Raw genomic sequence first — 17,232 nt, 5'->3', positions numbered from 1 at the left:
GGTAACTTTTCCCCTTTATAATTAATAATCTATGGAGGCGCTTTGTTTATACTGTGTGATCCTGTTCTTCAACAAACTTTCATCCTCTTGTTTTAGTATCCATTTGTGATTCTTGCCTACATCAGTTTTTATTGTGATGTTGCCAAATGGTAATATTCTAACTTTATAATCCCTTGACATTTATTCATTGGCCCCATTTCATTTTTAAGCACGTATTGTAATACCTGTCTTTCTGCTCCTTCATTAAGCAGGCTAGCTTCCTGTATTCATTATACCACATTACTGAGGTTTTACTGCTGAGAATTAAAATACCCAATTAGAAGTAGGTAGTTTAATCTACAGTAATAAAATCTCTCAAACTAGGAGCATTTTGATATATCAGAAGAACAAACATATGTCTCAAAGACTGGGAGACCCCGCTACACAGAGCAGGAAGAGGGACCAGTGTGATGGGGAGGCGTGGGCAGCTCCTTATCTCTGCCTGCCCACTCCCCGGGGACGTGTGGGAGGGTAGCCTGAGAGAATACGTGTGAGCATTGTGTAAGATGGAAAAGCATTGGGTGAATGTAAGGGTCTGGTGCCCAAATGGCTGAAAAAGGAGCCATATCAGAGGGGTTCTAAATTATGAAAGAGGAGTAATCTCTGTAAGCGACAAGTCATTGAACCCTGTTTCATAAACTTACCATATAAATAGATACAGTAGATGCAGGAGAGTCGAACTTTAAAGACCAACTCTCATTTGAGACCAACATAAAACCCCATTCCAAAGAATGTTTGTTTCTCTGAAGGGGCTTACTGAGCTAAAGATAATGAATTTATAAAGGTTTTATTTGTTTGTTTGGGCTGGCCTTTGCTAGTTGCAAAAAATATCTTGGTCACTGTAAATAGTTTCTCATGCTGCTATTTAGAATAATTTAAAGATTCTTTATAGGGAAAATAAACATTATGACATTCATTATTCTTTCCGTTTTAGTTTTCAGGTAAAAATTCCTCTTTTAAGTATATAGTTTGTAAATACCTTATTTTGTACTTTTCTAACAGTGTATCCATTTATATCTCTTTTATAGGTACTTCCTATTTAACAGACATTGTGTGGTGGGCTGGTACAATTGCAAGTAAGTACCCTGTAGGTTGAGGAGTTTCTTGTTTTTCTTTCTTAAGATCAGTCATTCTGTGTGCACAGGGCTGGAGGTGGGTGGGATGAGCATAGCCCATTCTTTGGAAGGTAGTGTAATTCTACATCTTCCCCGGGTCGTATATGTCATCCCTGATGTCCCCCTCACCCCCCTGCCCCCACAGAGTGGCTATCTTTGTTCTGTCTCCTTTGTCTCTTTCCCCTGGTTGGAAGGGAATGGGATGGAACAGTGTAGGATGAGAACAAAGACAATCGGAGGTAGTGGAAGGAGGAGGCAAGAGGCTCCTACTGCCTACAATAAGTCTTGGATCTAGTCTAGATCATACTGTCCTGGGGTGAAGAAATTAAAAGAATTTCTTGAAAGAAACAGCTGCAGCTTACTCATCTGTAGTTGGGCTATTTGGCATTTGGTGAAATTCCATGTGTCAAGCTGCCTACTTTTGCTCAACAAAATTGGTTTTATAAAGGAGAGTTTCTTAATTCAACTTAAGTACCAGGTGAGAGGTCGTGTGTTATAATGTAAAAATACATGTTTAAATATGTAAAGGAAAATGTATTAGAAATATCATGAGGGTCACGTGTCACATATTGGTTTTTAGGCAAGAAATTATCTGGTAAATGTTGAATTCTTTCATTGAAGTGCTCGTCTTTAAGCTCTCCTCTCTGTGAAGTCCCTGATGCAGACCTGTGTGGGCAGTAGTGTTTTCCTTCGATATTCAGCAGTGTGTCACTGTGGCCCTGCTGCTTACCCTGGAATAGGTCCCGGTCCACCTGAAGGGGTGAAACCCTTTGAGAAGGCATTTGGGAAGCTCTGCATGACTGGTCTTAAAACCAATGCTATGTTAAGGAGAAAATGGAAATATATTCCCTTGTTGCAACACTGTTGGTTATACTGGGATGACTGAAAACCACTCACCCAACTACTTTGACTAGTGAAGCTGCTGGGCCTGCTCTCCTCTGCCATCTCAGTTGTTAAACATGTAAATGATGTCCTCCCAGATTTGCTTCCTCACAACTAATGGTAAAGAATTAAACTTTTTAAAACAGAGCCTTGCAAAATTAAACCCTGTGATCAATGCTAATACATAACTTTATGATTGCAAGTGGTATCCTTATGATTCTCTTGACAGTGGCTGTTGGCCAGATTGGAAATTTCTTGGCTTATACGGCGGTCCCCACGGTCCTGGTGACTCCCCTGGGTGCCCTCGGAGTGCCATTTGGGTGAGAGCTGGGATTTTGTGTTACAGTATTTAATGTACAGTTTAGATATTGAAAACTTTTTATTTTAAATGTTTCTGTTAAAATAATAAAAGTAAAATTGTAACTGAAGAGAGATCTTCAGTATTCCAGTCTATATCACTTAATTTTATCCTTTCAAACTTAGTTCTGTGTATTATTAACCCTCTCTTAAGAAATTTGCTTTAGTGTATTTCAAACTTTAACTTATTCATGGATATCAGTGAGTCACTCCTGTGGCTTTTTTTCTGGAATACTTCCTAGACATAGAGAGTCTTCACAATGCGTCTGCAAGTTATTCTGAAACATCATTAAGCAAAATTTGTCAGTTGGTATTTTATTTGGGTGCCCCCACATCCTATCCTGCCCCAGAAAATTATAGAGGTCAGGTCAAATGAAACTTGGGCATCAAGGGATGTGAAATAAAATTTATTACGCAGTAAACAGCAAATGAACTTCCGAAGGAGAAAGGCTCTGGTTTGGTCTCAAATGAAACAAGAGTGAGGGGGACTTTGAGTTTTTATTGTGGTTAGGAGGTAGATCCAGGTGGAGGTTTTCACACTCAGGCTGGGGCTTTCGTGGTTGGAAATTTCTGCCTACACAGAGGGACAGAGAGCACAGGGGATGCAGGGCTCCAGGAATGAAAAGTGTAGGCAAGAGTTAGAGCAAAGGGGAAGAGGAGTGGGGATTTGAAGGCTGTCAGCAGTCAAACTTCAAAATGGAGTCTTTATCTTTATTACAGTTGGCTTATCTACAAAAAAAGGAGCCCTGGTGGCACAGTGGTTAAGTACTCGGCTGCTAACCAAAAGGTCAGTGGTTCGAACCCACCAGCCACTCCGTGGGAGAAATACGTGGCAGTCTGCTTGCGTAAAGATTACAGCCTTGGAAGCCCAATGAGGCAGTTCTCCTTTGTCCTATAGGGTCGCTATGAGTTGGGATCGACTGAACAACAACAGGTTTGGTTTTGTTTTATCTACAAAACAAGTTAAAAAAAAAAAACTAACTAAAAAAATAGTATTTTTATCACATCTTAGAAAGATAAGACATTTCTAAAGTTTGAAGCAATAAAAATTACAAAGGTTAATTTTGTACAATAAAAAATAAAATGGCAGAAGTATCTCAATCAAATATAACAATTATTAAAGCTATAAGATATAAAGAATTCCTTCTAACTGATAAAAAATAATATAAAATTTCCAGTAGATAAAATGGCAAAGGCCAAAAACTGCCAGTTCAAACATAGGAAAAGTACATTTATTACAGTACTGTTAAACCTCACTGTCAGTAAAATGCATATAAGCAACCAGATAGAGTAAGTAACATGTGCATTCAGTAAACTATTTAAAATGAGAATAAGGATGTTAGAAAAGGTATCTGGTAAATAACATGATAAATACAACAAACTATAAATATATGCTTTCTCTCCCTTTTTTCTCAGCTTATTTAATAGACACAAAATTATATAAGGTAATTATTATAGCAATCCATTGTTGAGTTTAGAATATCTATAGATGTAATGTGTATAATAATAATAGCACAAGAAGGGGGGAAAAGGGATAGAGTTATATAGGAGTAATATTTCTATATACCACTGGAATTAAGTTAGTATAAATCTGGAGTGGATTCTGATAAGTTAAAATGTATATGGTAAGCCTTAGAGCAACCACTAGGAAAACAACTCATAAAGAGTAATGTGAAAAAATCATTAAAGGAATGAAGATGTTACACAAGAAAATATTCACCCACTGGGAAAGAAAATAATTAACACAGAATACAAAACAAAAAGACCTAAGACATATAGAAAACAAAAGGAATGATTGACATAAATTCAAATGTATCAATGATATTATTAAATGTCAGTGGATTAAACAATTCAATCAAAAGGCGGAGATTGTCAGGCTGGATAATAAAACAAGATCCAATAATAGGCTGTCTATAGGAAGAACACTTTAGAATCAAAGATAGATTGAAAATAAAAAGATGGAAAAAGATATATCCTGCAAACAGCAATCATAAGTGGATTCAAAGCAATGAAAGCTGAAGTAGGTATGTTAATATCAGACAAAATGGACTTTTAAACAAAAAATGTTACTAGAGATAAAGGGAGACGTTTAATAATGACAAAAGGGTCAATCTGTCAGGAAGACATAACAATTATAAACTAATATGCACTAAAAACAGAGTTCTGTAATATGTGAGCAAAAACCGAGAGAATAAAGAAGGAAATAGACATTTCAACAGTAATAGTCAAGACTTCAATATCCTAATTTCAATAATGGATTAAACAACTAGGCAGAAGATCAAGGAAATACAAGACTAGAACACTACTGTGGAGTTTTCAATTAACTTTTAGCCTTGACACCTGAGAAGTAACCGCTAAAATCTTAGAATTAACCCAGTGTTTGGAATCTTGGTTATATATGAGGGCTCCAGACCTGAGGGTTTATGCAAATGAGGAGAGTCTTGGATGGGGGCTGGTCAGACCAGAAAGACCCACCATGTGATAGCAGCCCAACCTCAAGGGGCTGGAGGTTGAATTCAGTCACAAGGACAATGATCCACGTACATCAGGCCTACATAATGGAACCTCAAAGTAAGAACTTTGGCTACAGAAACTCGAAGAACTTCCTGGTTGATGATAGACATTCATGTATGAGGGAGGGTAACATGTCCTTTGGGCATGGAAGCTTTGCGTTGGGAACTCTCCCAGACCTCCTCCTCTTGCATCTCTTCATGAGTATCCTTTTTGCTATCATAAAACTGTAATCCTAAATTTTGCACTTTCCTGAGTTCTGAGAGTCATTCTAACAAATTATTGAACTCAAGGAAGTAGTGGGAGCCAACAAGTAGAAGTGAGGGGGCCCTGGAAACCCCTGAACTTAGTGCTGACATCCTGATGGGATGGTGAGTGTTATGGATTGAATTGTATCCCCCAAAAATGTGTGTCAGCTTGGCTAGGCCACGATTCCCAGTATTGTGTGATTGTACAACATTTTGTGATCTGGTGTGATTTTCCTAGGTGTTGTAAATCCTACCTCTATGATATTAATGAGGCAGGACTAGAGGCAGTTATGTTAATGAGGCAGGACTCAAACTACAAGATAAGTTGTATCTTGAGTCAATCTCTTTTGAGATATAAAAGAAGCAAGCAGAGAGACAGGGGGATCTCATAGCACCAAGAAAGTAGTGCCAGAAGCAGAGTGTGTCCTTTGGACCTGGGGTCCCTGGGCTGAGAAGCTCCTACACCAGGGGAAGACTGATGACAAAGACTTTCCTCCAGAGCTGACAGAGACAAAGCTTTCGCCTGTAGCTGGCGCCCTGAATTTGGACTTCTAGCCTACTAGACTGTGAGAGAATAAATTTCTGTTTGTTAAAGCCATTCACTTGTGGTATTTCTGTTATAGCAGAACTAGGTAACTAAGACAGTGAGAAACCCTGAATTTGTGCCAGTAGGTCAGAGGTGAAGGTGTTGTGGGACTCCCAAGCTTGTGCTGGCATCTGAAATCTTTGGCAGCCCTGGCAGTTTGTAAGACTGTGCCCTTTAACTTGTGAAATCTGACCTAGTTCTGGTGGTTAGGGTCAGAGGAAAAAGTACTACATTTTCATCGGTGTTAGAACAGAATTGAATTGATTTTTTCAGCTATAAACTAACCAGGCAGAAGTGAAATTGGAAATTAATGACGGAAAGGAATTTGGGAAATTCATCACATGTATGGAGAAATTAAACAACTCGCTACTGAATGACCAGTGGATCAAAGAAGAAATAACAAGGAAATAGAAAATACTTTGATATAAATAAAAATGAACATACAGCATACCAAAACTTAGACGATGAAGCTAAAGTAGTGCTCAGAGGGAAATTTATAGCTGCAAATGCCTACATTAAAAAAAAAAAATCTCAAATCAACAACCTAACCTTCCATCTTAAGACCCTGGAAAGAGAAGAGCAAGCAAAACCCAAAGCAAGTAGAAGGAAGGAAATAATATTCATTAATTGGAAATTAGTGAAATAAAAAGAAAACAAAATTAAACCAAAAGTTGGTTCTTTGAAAAGATCAACAAAATTGTCAAACTTTAGCTAGACTGACCAAGCAACAAAGAACTCTCAAATTACTAAAATCAGAAATGAAAGAGGAGAAATTACTATCCACCTAACAGATATAAAAAGAATTATAAGGGTTACTGTGAACCACTGTATGCCAACCAGTTAGATAACACAAAGATGAAATAGACAAATTGCTAGAAAGACACAGAATACCTAAACTGGCTCAAGAACAAATAGAAAATCTGAATTGACCTATAACAAATAAAGAGATAGAAATGGTCATTAAAACTTGTCACAAAGATGGTTTCACTGGTGAATTCTCGCAAACATTTAAATAAAAGTTAATACCAATTCTTCACAAACTATTTTAAAAAACTGAAGAGGAGGGAACACTTTCTAACTCATTTAATTTGATCATTACTACCCTGATATCAAAGTCTAACAATAACACCATAAGAAAAGAAAACTACAAACTAGTTCTCATATGAATATAGACGCAGTAATCCCCCAGTAATCCCCAAGTAAATACTAGCAAATCAAATCCAGCAATACATAAGAATGATTATACACCATGACCATGTGAAATTTATTCTAGGAATACAAGATTAGTTTAACATTGAAAATCAATTAATGTAATATACCATATCAATAGAGTAAAGGATAAAAACCAGATGATCATCTCAATACACACAGAAAAAGCATTTGATAAAATCAACACCCCCCCCCATGATAAAAACACTCAATATTTTAGGAATAGAAGGTAATATCTCAAACTAACAAAGGGCCTCTGGGAAAAAATCCCTGGCTAACACCATACTTAATACTGAAAGACTGAATGCTATCCCACTAAGATCAGGAACAAGTTTGCTCTTGCTGCTTCTGTTGCATTGGAGGTAGTTAGGCAAGAAAAGGCATCCATATGGGAAAAGAAAAAATACTATATTTGCAGATATCATGATCTTGTATATAGAAAATCCTAAGGAAACCGCTAAAAAACTATTAGAACAGATAACATTACACAAGCATGGTAGAGTATGAAGCTCTGGAGGTCAGTCCTTCCACCTAAAGAAAAATTGAACTGGAAAGAACAATTGGAAACAACTATTTTGGAACTCTGAAACCTGATTGGACACTTAAACCAAACAGAGGAGTGCTTAATAAAGGGACAGGCTACTGATCTTCCGTGGGTGAGCCATATGTGCCAACCATCTACCATCTCTCATTCCTCAGCCCTGACGTGGATGACAGCCCACGTTCCTAGAGTGGCAGGCTGGCTGATGCCTGAATGGGCAGTGGGGACCTTTTTCTTCAAGGATTTAGGGTTTCACATTTAGGGTTAGTCTGGCAGTGCCCTGAGAGACAGGTGTAGACAACTGCAGCAGTTTTGTCCCTCTGTAAGTAGCAGCTTCTCTTGGAAGCAGAAATATAAAGGTCCAGCACACCTTTTTTCTTTTTCTTTTTTGGTGAAATTATTAGGCCACTGACAAACTACAGAGATAACAGAATTAGAGTACACAGTTTGCAAAATTAGCTTGGAAAAGTCACTAAACACAGTTCACTGCAGCTTTCATTAAGTAACAACAGAAATTCCTGAGAAGAAGACACATCAGATAGTTTGTTTTTTCCCTAGGATACAAGGAAATCTTATTTAAAACACTTTCAGGGCACAATCTAGGGAACAGAGTCCTTGGTGTCCAGGCATTTTTTGGAGGGCAGTCTACAAACATAGTGAGAGGAGGTCACTGAGGAGATGGATTATTACAGTCTTTGACTATTAAATGTTTTCAATCCCTGGGGAAGAACCTGAGTGCCAGAGTTACCACATTATACAATATTCAAGTGTCCCAGTTTCAACAACAACAACAAACTCATAAGGCATACAAAGAAATGGGGAAAGAATTGTTCAATCAAAAGAACAGAATGTAGTGACAGAAGTCATCTCTGTGGAAGCCTGGATAATGGACAGACTAGAAGACATTAAAACAATTTTAATATGCTCAAAGAACAAAAGAAAAACATGAACAATTAACTGAAGAAAATCGGGAAAATGAAACAGAAATAAAATAATTTCAGTAAAGAGATAGAAACTATAAAAAAGAACCAAACAGAATTATTGGAGCTGAAAAATAAATAACTGAAATGAAAAACTCAAGAGGGACTCAACAGCAGATTTAATCTGGCAGAAGAAAGAATCAATGAACTAAAGGATAAGGCAAATGAAACTAACAAGTCCGAGTAGCAGCAAGAGAAAAGGATAAAGAAAACTGAGCAAAACCTAATGGTATCATGGGACACTATCAAGCAAACCAACATATGCATCATAGGAATCCCAAAAGGAGGAAAAGTGAAAGAAAAAGGGAAATTATTTGAAGAAACAATGGCAGAAAACATTCCAGATTTGATGAAGGACATCAATCTACAAATCCAAGAAGCTCAATGAACTCCAAGTAGCATAAACCCAAAGAGAACCACAAGACACATTGTAATCAAACTCTTGAAAACCAAAGCTATAGAGAGAATCCTAGAAGCAGCATGAGAGAAGTGAATTGTCATATACATGGGATCCTAAATAAGATTGTGTACCAGGTTCTCCTCAGAAGCCACGGAGACCAGAAGTCAGTAGATGACATACTTAAAGTGCCAAAAAAAAAAAAAAAAGAACTATTAACCAGTCATTCTACATCAAACAAAATTGTCCTTCAGAATTGAGGTTGAAATTAAGACATTCAGAGATAAAGAAAAGCCGAGCAGTTTGTTATGACTAGACCTGCTTTACAAAAAATGCTAAAGGGAGTCCTTCATATTGAAAGGAAAAGATACTAAACAGCAGCTTGAAGGCATAATGAAACAAAAAAGGTCTCTGGTAAAGGTAATTTCATGGCCCGTCTTAATGGAATTTTTCATTTGTAACTCTAGCTTGTTTTACCCTACCTTATTTAAAACAACAAACGCATAAAAAAGAGTTATAAATTTATTGTATCAGACTAATAATGTATAAAGATGTACGTTGTGTTAACAACAACATAAAGGTGGGTAGGAGTGGTATAGGAATAGAGTTTTTATATGTTATTGAAGTTAAGTTGGTGTCAATTTAAACTAGGATGTTAGGATGGTATAACATTAGGATGTTAACATGTAATTCGGCAAAGAAAATATCCAAAAATAATTACACAAAAACAAGCAATAAGGGAATCAAGATGATTGAGTATAAAAAATCAGCTAAATACAGAAGGCAGTACTGATGGAAACAAGGGACAAAAAAGTTATAAGACACAAAGAAATAGCAAAATGACAAAAATAAGTCCCTTCTTATCGGTAATTACTTCAAATATAAATGGATTAAACTGTAACAAAAAAGTAGAGATTTGAAGAAAGGATAAAAAACCAGGATCCGTCTATATGCTATCTACAAGAGACACACATTAGACCCAGAGACGCAAATAGGTTGAAAGTGAAAGGGTGGAACAAATATTTCGTTCATATAGTGACCAGAAGAGAACTTTAGCGGCCATATTAATATCAGAGAAAATAAAGTTGAGGTAAAAAAAAAAATCTGTAACAAGAGGTAAAGAAGGGCATTATATAATGATAAAATTGTCAATCCATCAAGAAGATATAACAACTGTAAATATATATGTACCCTAATACCAAAGTCCAAAAATACGTGAAGCAAGCACTGACATAATTGAAATGGGAAATAGACAATTTTACAATGATAGCTGAAGACTTTAGTACACCACTTTCAGTAATGGATAGATCATTGACACAAAAGATCTTTAGGGAAATAGAGAATTTGAACAATAACCAATAATTTGAACTATAAACCAGCTAGACCTAACAAAAATATACGGAACACTTCATCCAACATCAGCACAGTACACATTACTCACCAGTGCACATGGATCATTCTCCAGGATAGACCGTATGCTAGGTAACAAAACAAGTCTCAATAAATTTAAAAAGATTGAAATCATACAAAGTATGTTCTCTGATCACAATGGAATGAAACTAGAGATTAATAACAAAGAAAAATGGAAATTACACAAATATATGAAAAGTAAAAAACACGCTATTACTAATGGTGGAAGAAGAAATCAGAAGGTGTGATGGTTAATGTTAGGTGTCAGCGTGGCTAGGCTATGATTCTCAGTGGTTTGGCAGGCACTATGTAGTCATCTTCCATTTTGTGATCTGATGTGAGCAGCCAGTCAGTTGACGGGGATTTCCTTGGGGGTGTGGCCTCCTTCCAGTATATAAATGAATGTTCTGGCAAAGCTTGGTCTCTTTCTTGACCCTGCACTCTTCTTGTTGCCTGACCTCCAGTTCTTGGGACATAAAAATTTGGGAAGTAAATTTCTCTGTATATATATTTATGTACATTTCATTGGTTTTGCTCCTCTAGAGAATCCAGACTTCAGACAGAAGGGAATCAGAAAATATTTAGAGACAATTGAAAATGAGAGCACAACATACCAAAACTTTGGTATGCAGCAAATGCAATGCTTACAGAGAAATTTATTGTTGTAATGCCTCCACTAAAGAAAAAGAAAGATGGATTTCTCCCCAAGATGCTGGCTTAGGCAGTTGAGCACTTCCATTCCCCCACAAAAATTAAAGAAAAAAAAAATCAAATAGAACAAATAAGGTGTTGAAACCGATGAATTCAGAAGTCTGGAAACCAGCTTAAAAGATAAAGCACCTGCTGAAAGCTGAAAGAAAGGCAAGCCAGCATACAAGATAGGAAAGTTTTTTCTCTGTCACATGGGAGACCTTCCTGTCCAGCCCTCACAGCAGTGAGGCTGGAGCATCTAGCTGTAAACTGTGAGCCACACACTGCAAAAGGTGAATTGTTCCCCTTTAGCCCAGAAGAGGGGTAAATGAACTTCTGCTGATAGTCTAGTGAGTTAGATTCTTTATATCTGTCTGGAGGAACCCAGAGGTACTGGGGAGGCACAATACCCATGTGGAGAAGCCAGTCCCCCACTACCCTTCAGGCAGGAATGAGAAAGAAAAAAAAATTGTTCTGCCTCCAGATTACATGACAAAGGGACCAATTAATGGCAGTGACTGTAAACAACAGGTACCCAAAGGCAGCTCTCTGAGATAAGCTTGCCCCTGGAGACTTGAAACTTAAAAAGGGAGAGTAAAAGGTGATTGAGATTGGACCATACATCAAGCATATTTGGTCTATTTAGGGTCTCTGGAAACAGATTTGCCACGTAAATCAGAGAGGTGCCTGAGGAAGAGAGGGGCTGCTGAACTTGCCTAGTTGAATTACATGCACTGGTAGGCTAACACACACTACTCAGAGGAGGGAGCTATGGTATGTGTTCTCAGAACGGTTGGCTGGTGCCAGGGCTGGCAGTGGACATCTTGTCTCCCCAGTCTGTGGTACCACAGTCTTCAGAGAAGGCTTGCCTGGTAGTGTGTTGTTCCTGGCTCCGAGTCAGTGCCAGCAGAATGAAAGGACTAGACCACCTCTAGTGGAATTTAGGGGGAGAGGGTGAAAATAAAAGAACCATACGCACAGTGTCAATCCCTGGGGGAAGAGAAGATTCTGAGTTTCAGAGTTAACACAGTATAATAGTCAAATGCCCCAGGTTCAGCAAAAAATTATAAGGCATACAAGGAAACAAGAAGGATGACCTAGCAGCAACAACCAAAATATATGTGCGGTTACATATGTGTGTATGTGTGCGTATAGATATATTTATATCATATGTATATACCTGTATGCATGTGCATGCCTATATATTCATATATATATATACACACACACATATTTAATAAATCACATTGGGGGCACAGTTACAAATACTTCTTAATATAACCAGACACCTTGCTAGTTTGGTTTTTTGGGTTTGAAGCCTTAGGATCATAGTCTCGTGGGACAACTCAGTCAGTTGGCATAATATAGTTCATAAATTTGGTGAGCAGTGTCTGGAGTCTTAAAAGCTTGTGAGTGGCCATCTGAGATACAGCTGTTAGTCCCTACTTATCTGAAGCAAAAGAGAAAGAAGGAAACCAAAGACTCAGAGAAGAAACCAGTCTACAGGACTAATAGTCTACACAAACCAAGGCCTCATCTACCTTGAGACCAGAAGAGCAGCATGGTACCTGGCTACCATTACCAACCTTTCTGATCCGGGCCACAATAGATGAATCCTGATAGAATGGGGGGAATAATGTGAAACAGAACTCAGATTCTTAAAAAGTCCAGACTTGCTGGACCAGTTGAGACAAGAGGACTCCCCAAGACTATTGCCCTGAGATACTTCTTAAACTTGGAATGGAAACTATCCCCTGATGTCACCTTTTGGCTAAATAGGAGATTGGCCCATAAAATAAAAACTTATCACCTGTGAGTACTGCACTCCTTTAAAAAATCATCTGTATGAGACCAGTCAACCGTTACTCTAAAGTAAAGCTGAGAAGGTAAGGGGGCAGGGAAACTAGATTACTGGAAATGAAACAACTAGAACAGAAATAATGAGAATGTTGACACATGGTGAAAAATGTAACCAATGTCACTGAATAATTTGTGTATAAATTGTTAAATGAGAATCCAATTTGCTATGTAAACATTTGCCAAAGATGCAATAAATTAAAAAAAGAAAAGAAAGGATGGCCCAAACAAAAGAACGTTATGAAGAGGCAGAAGCTAGCCCTATGGAAGTCCAGATAATGGGAAAAATAGAGGACCTTGAAACAACAATTAAACTATACTCAAGAGATATAAGAACACACAGAAAACTAGTGAAAGGAAATCAGGAAATGAGAGTCTCAGTAAGGATATAGAAAACATTTTTAAAAATATGTATCTGAGGAATAAAATAACTGAATTGGAAAATTCAAGGGAGGGATTCAACAATAGATTTTAGCAGGCAGAAGAAAAGATAAGTGAACTAGAGGACAAACTAATCAAATTTCTTGAGTTCCAAGAGAAACACAAGCAAAGAATGAAGAAAAATGAGCCCAGCCAAATGGAATTGTGGGACATAATCAAGCAAAAAATGTATACATTATGGAAATCCCAGAAGGAGAGGAGAGAAAGAGAGAATCAGAAAGAACATTTGAAGAATGTTAATAATGGCAGAAAACTTTCCAGACCTGAGTAAGGAGTTGAACCTGCGAATCCAAGAAGCTTGATGAACTCGAAGTAGAATACACCCAAAGATGTCTACTCCACAACACATTGTAATCAAACTCTTGAAAAATCAAAGACAACAGAGAAGCCCAGTATACCATATAAGGAGTCCTCAATATGTTTAGGTGCCAGTTTCTCCTCAGAAACGTTGGAGGCCAGAAAACAATGGAACAACATACATAAAGTAGGGAAAGAAAAGAACTTTCAACCAAGAATTCTCTATCCAGCCAAACTGTCCTTCAAAAATGAGGGTAAAATTAGGACATTCCTGAATAAGCAAAAGTTGTGGGAATTCATTACCACTGGAACTTATTTGCATGTATCGCTAAAGGGAGTCCTTCAGATGAAAAGGAAGGAACACTAGACAGCTACTTGAAGCTGTACATAGGAAAAATAAGTAAGTGAACAGACACATAGACAAGAGATATCTCAAGTAAAGTAATGTTGAGTTTCCAAAAATAAACCCACACGGTTTTGGTCAATTTATTTTGGCCAAGAGTGCCAAGACATTTCTGTGGGGGAAAGAATAGTCTTTTCAACATACTGTTTCAAGACAGCTGGATATCCATATGAAAAAAAGTGAAGTTGAACCCTTAGACTATATATAAGATTAACTCAATATATATCAAAGACCTAAATAAAAGTTTTAAAAGTGTAAAACTCTTAGAAGAAAACATAGATATAAATCTGTGTGACCTGGATTAGGCAGCAGCTTCTTAGATATGATACCAAAAGGACTAGCAACCAAAAAAGTAAAAATAAATTGGACATCATCAAAATTAAAGACTTTTGTGCTTCAAAGGTTGCCATCAAGAAAGTTAAAAGGCAACCTAAAGTTAAATGAATGGGAGAATTTTTTTAAATCATGTATCTGATAAGGGATTTGTATCTAGTATATATGTGTGTGTATATATATATATATATAAACTATTAAATAATAAAAAGACAAATAATGCAGTTTAAAAATAGGCAAATGATCTGAATAGATAGTTCTCCAAGAAAGATAAACAAATGGCCAATAAACAAATGATTCACAACATCATTAACCAGTTGCAGTCAGCTCTGACTCATGGTGACACCTTATGTGTCAGAATAGAACTGTGCTCTGTAGGATTTCAGTGACTGATTTTTTGGAAGTAGATCACCAGGCCTTTTCTTTGAAGGTGACTCTGAGTGGACTTGAACCTCCAGCCTTTCGGTTAGCAGCTGAGTGCATTAACCATTTGCACCACTCAGGGACTTCACAACATCATTAGTATCAGGGAAATGCAAATCAAAACTACAATGAGACACTACTTCACATCCACTGGAGATGGCTACACTCAAAAAGCAAAATAACGTGTTCACAAAGACTTGGAGTAATTGGAAGCCCCATACACTGCTGATGGGAATCTAAAATGGTGCAGCCACTTAGGAAAGCAGTCTGGCAGTTTCTCAGACAGTTAAACATAGTTAATTGATCCAACAATTTCACTCCTAGATATATTCTCAATAGAAATTAAAACGTATAGCCACACAAAAACTTGTACATAATGTTCATAGCAGAACATAGAAACAACCCGTGTCCACCAAAAGATGAAATGATAAATAAAATGCATATCCATACAGTGAATATTATTTGGCAATTAATTATTCATACATGCTGCAACGTGCTTGGATCTTGAAGGCATTGTAAGTGAAAGAAGCCAGTCACAAAGGGCTACATATTGTACGATTCTGTTTATATGAAATGTCCATATTAGGCAAATCTATAGAGACAGAAAATGGTTGCCAGGGACTGGGGAGAATGGAGGAATTGGTAGGTGATAGCTAAGGGGTGTTAAGGAATTTCTTTTGGAAATTAAATAATAAAATGTTCTAAAATTGTGATGTGGATGCACTACTCCAAATATACTAAAAGCCATGAATGTATATTTAAAATGGGTGAATTATGAATTGTATCTCAATAAAGCTGTTAAAAAAGAATGAAAAAAAAAAAAGGATGTTCACCTCAAACTAATACAACTTTCCAGAAGGCAGAATGGCAATGGATATCCTGAATTGTTCAAGTATTCCTGATCTTTAAGGCAGAAGTCTTGCTCTGAGGAACTTAACCTTAGAAAATGATTGTTATTGTTATGTTCCTTCGAATCCATTCCTACTCATAGCGACTTATGCACAACAGAACAAAACACTGCCTGGTCCTGCGCCATCCTCAAAATCGTTGCTATGCTTGAGCCCATTGTTGCAGCCAGTGAGTCAGTCCATCTCACTGAAGGTCTTCCTCTTTTTCACTGATCCTCTGCTTTACCAAGCATGATGTCCTTCTCCAGGGATTAGTGCCTTCTGATAACATGTCCAATGTACGTGAGACGAAATTTCACCATCATTGCTTTTAAGGAGCATTCTAGTTATACTTTTTCCAAGACAGATTTGTTTATTCTTCTGTCAGTCCATTGTATATTCAGTATTCTTCACTAACACCACAATTCAAAAGTGTCAATTCTTTGGTCTTCCTTATTCATTGTCCAGTTTTCACATGCATATGAGGTTGTTGAAATACCATGGCTTGGGTCAGGCACACCTTAGTCCTCAAGGTGACATCTTTGCTTTTCAACGCTTTAAAGAGGTCTTTTGCAGCAGATTTGCCAAATGCAATATGTCGTTGGATTTCTTGACTGCTGCTTCCTTGGGCATTGATTGTGGATCAAGTAAAATGAAATCCATGACAACTTCTTCAGTCTTTTCTCTGTTTATTATGATGTTGCTTATTGATTCAGTTGTGAGGATTTTTGTTTTCTTTGAGTTGAGGTGCAATCCATGCTGAAGGCTGTAATCTTTGATCTTTTAGCTGCTTCAAGTCCTCTTCACCTGCAGCAAGCAAAGTTGTGTCATCTGCATAATGCAGGTTGTTAATGAGTCTTCCTCCAATCCCGAGCCACATTCTTCTTCATGTAGTCCAGCTTCTCGGATTATTTACTCAGCATACAGATTGAATGAGTATGATGAAAGGATACAACTCTGATGCACATCTTTCTTAATTTTCAACCACACAGTATCACCTTGTTCTGTTTGAATGACTGCTTCTTGATCTATGTACAGGTATCTCATAAGCACAATTAAGTGTTCTGGAATTCCCGTTCTTCACGATGTTATCCATAATTTGCTATGATCCACAGAAATTGAATACCTTTGCATAGTCAATAAAACACAAGTAACATCTTTCTGGTATTCTCTGCTTTCAGCCAAGATCTGACACCAGCAATGATAGCCCTAGTTCCACGTCCTCTTCTGAATCTGGCTTGAATTTCTGGCAGTTCCTTGTTGATGTACTGCTGCAACTGCTTTTGAATAATCTTCAGCAAAATGTTACTTTGTGTGTGATATTAATGATTTTGTTTGATAATTTCCACATTCTGTTGGATCACCTTTCTTCTATTTTTTCCCATACAAAAATTTATACATACATTGTTATGTGACCCTAATTGCTATCCCCGTACTATGACGGCACACTCCTCCTTTCCACCCCTGATTTCCCATGTCCATTCAACCAGCTCCTAACCCTCTCTGCCTTTCCATCTCACCTCCGGACAGAAGCTGCCTGTTTAATCTCTTGTATCTACTTGAGCTAAGAGGCACACTCCTCACGAGTATCACTTTATGTCCCACAGTCCAGTCCAGTCCCTGTCT

At 37.4% G+C, this 17,232-nt stretch overlaps 1 protein-coding gene across 2 annotated transcripts in view; it reads left to right on the top strand.

Moving 5' to 3' along the window:
* Positions 1–1,095: 1,095 nt before the first annotated feature.
* The window catches only part of NIPA1 (NIPA magnesium transporter 1), a 33,301-nt gene continuing 17,164 nt past the window's right edge, over positions 1,096–17,232 (top strand). Inside the window, exon 1 of one of the 2 annotated variants that reach the window (XM_023727838.1) lies at positions 1,096–1,115. Coding sequence is in view for 1 of the 2 variants with exons in the window: in XM_023727837.1 (XP_023583605.1) it covers positions 2,211–2,356 (146 nt within the window). In the remaining variant the exon portion in view is untranslated. Of the gene's footprint in view, positions 1,116–2,063; positions 2,357–17,232 lie in introns of those variants that run through there. The other variant, XM_023727837.1, reaches the window with a different exon arrangement.

Source organism: Trichechus manatus, unplaced genomic scaffold, assembly GCF_000243295.1.
Source record: "Trichechus manatus latirostris isolate Lorelei unplaced genomic scaffold, TriManLat1.0 scaffold00019, whole genome shotgun sequence".
Taxonomy (NCBI): Eukaryota; Metazoa; Chordata; class Mammalia; order Sirenia; family Trichechidae; genus Trichechus; species Trichechus manatus.
Note: the sequence above shows the minus strand (reverse complement) of the source record. Positions and strands in the feature narration are given on the sequence as shown.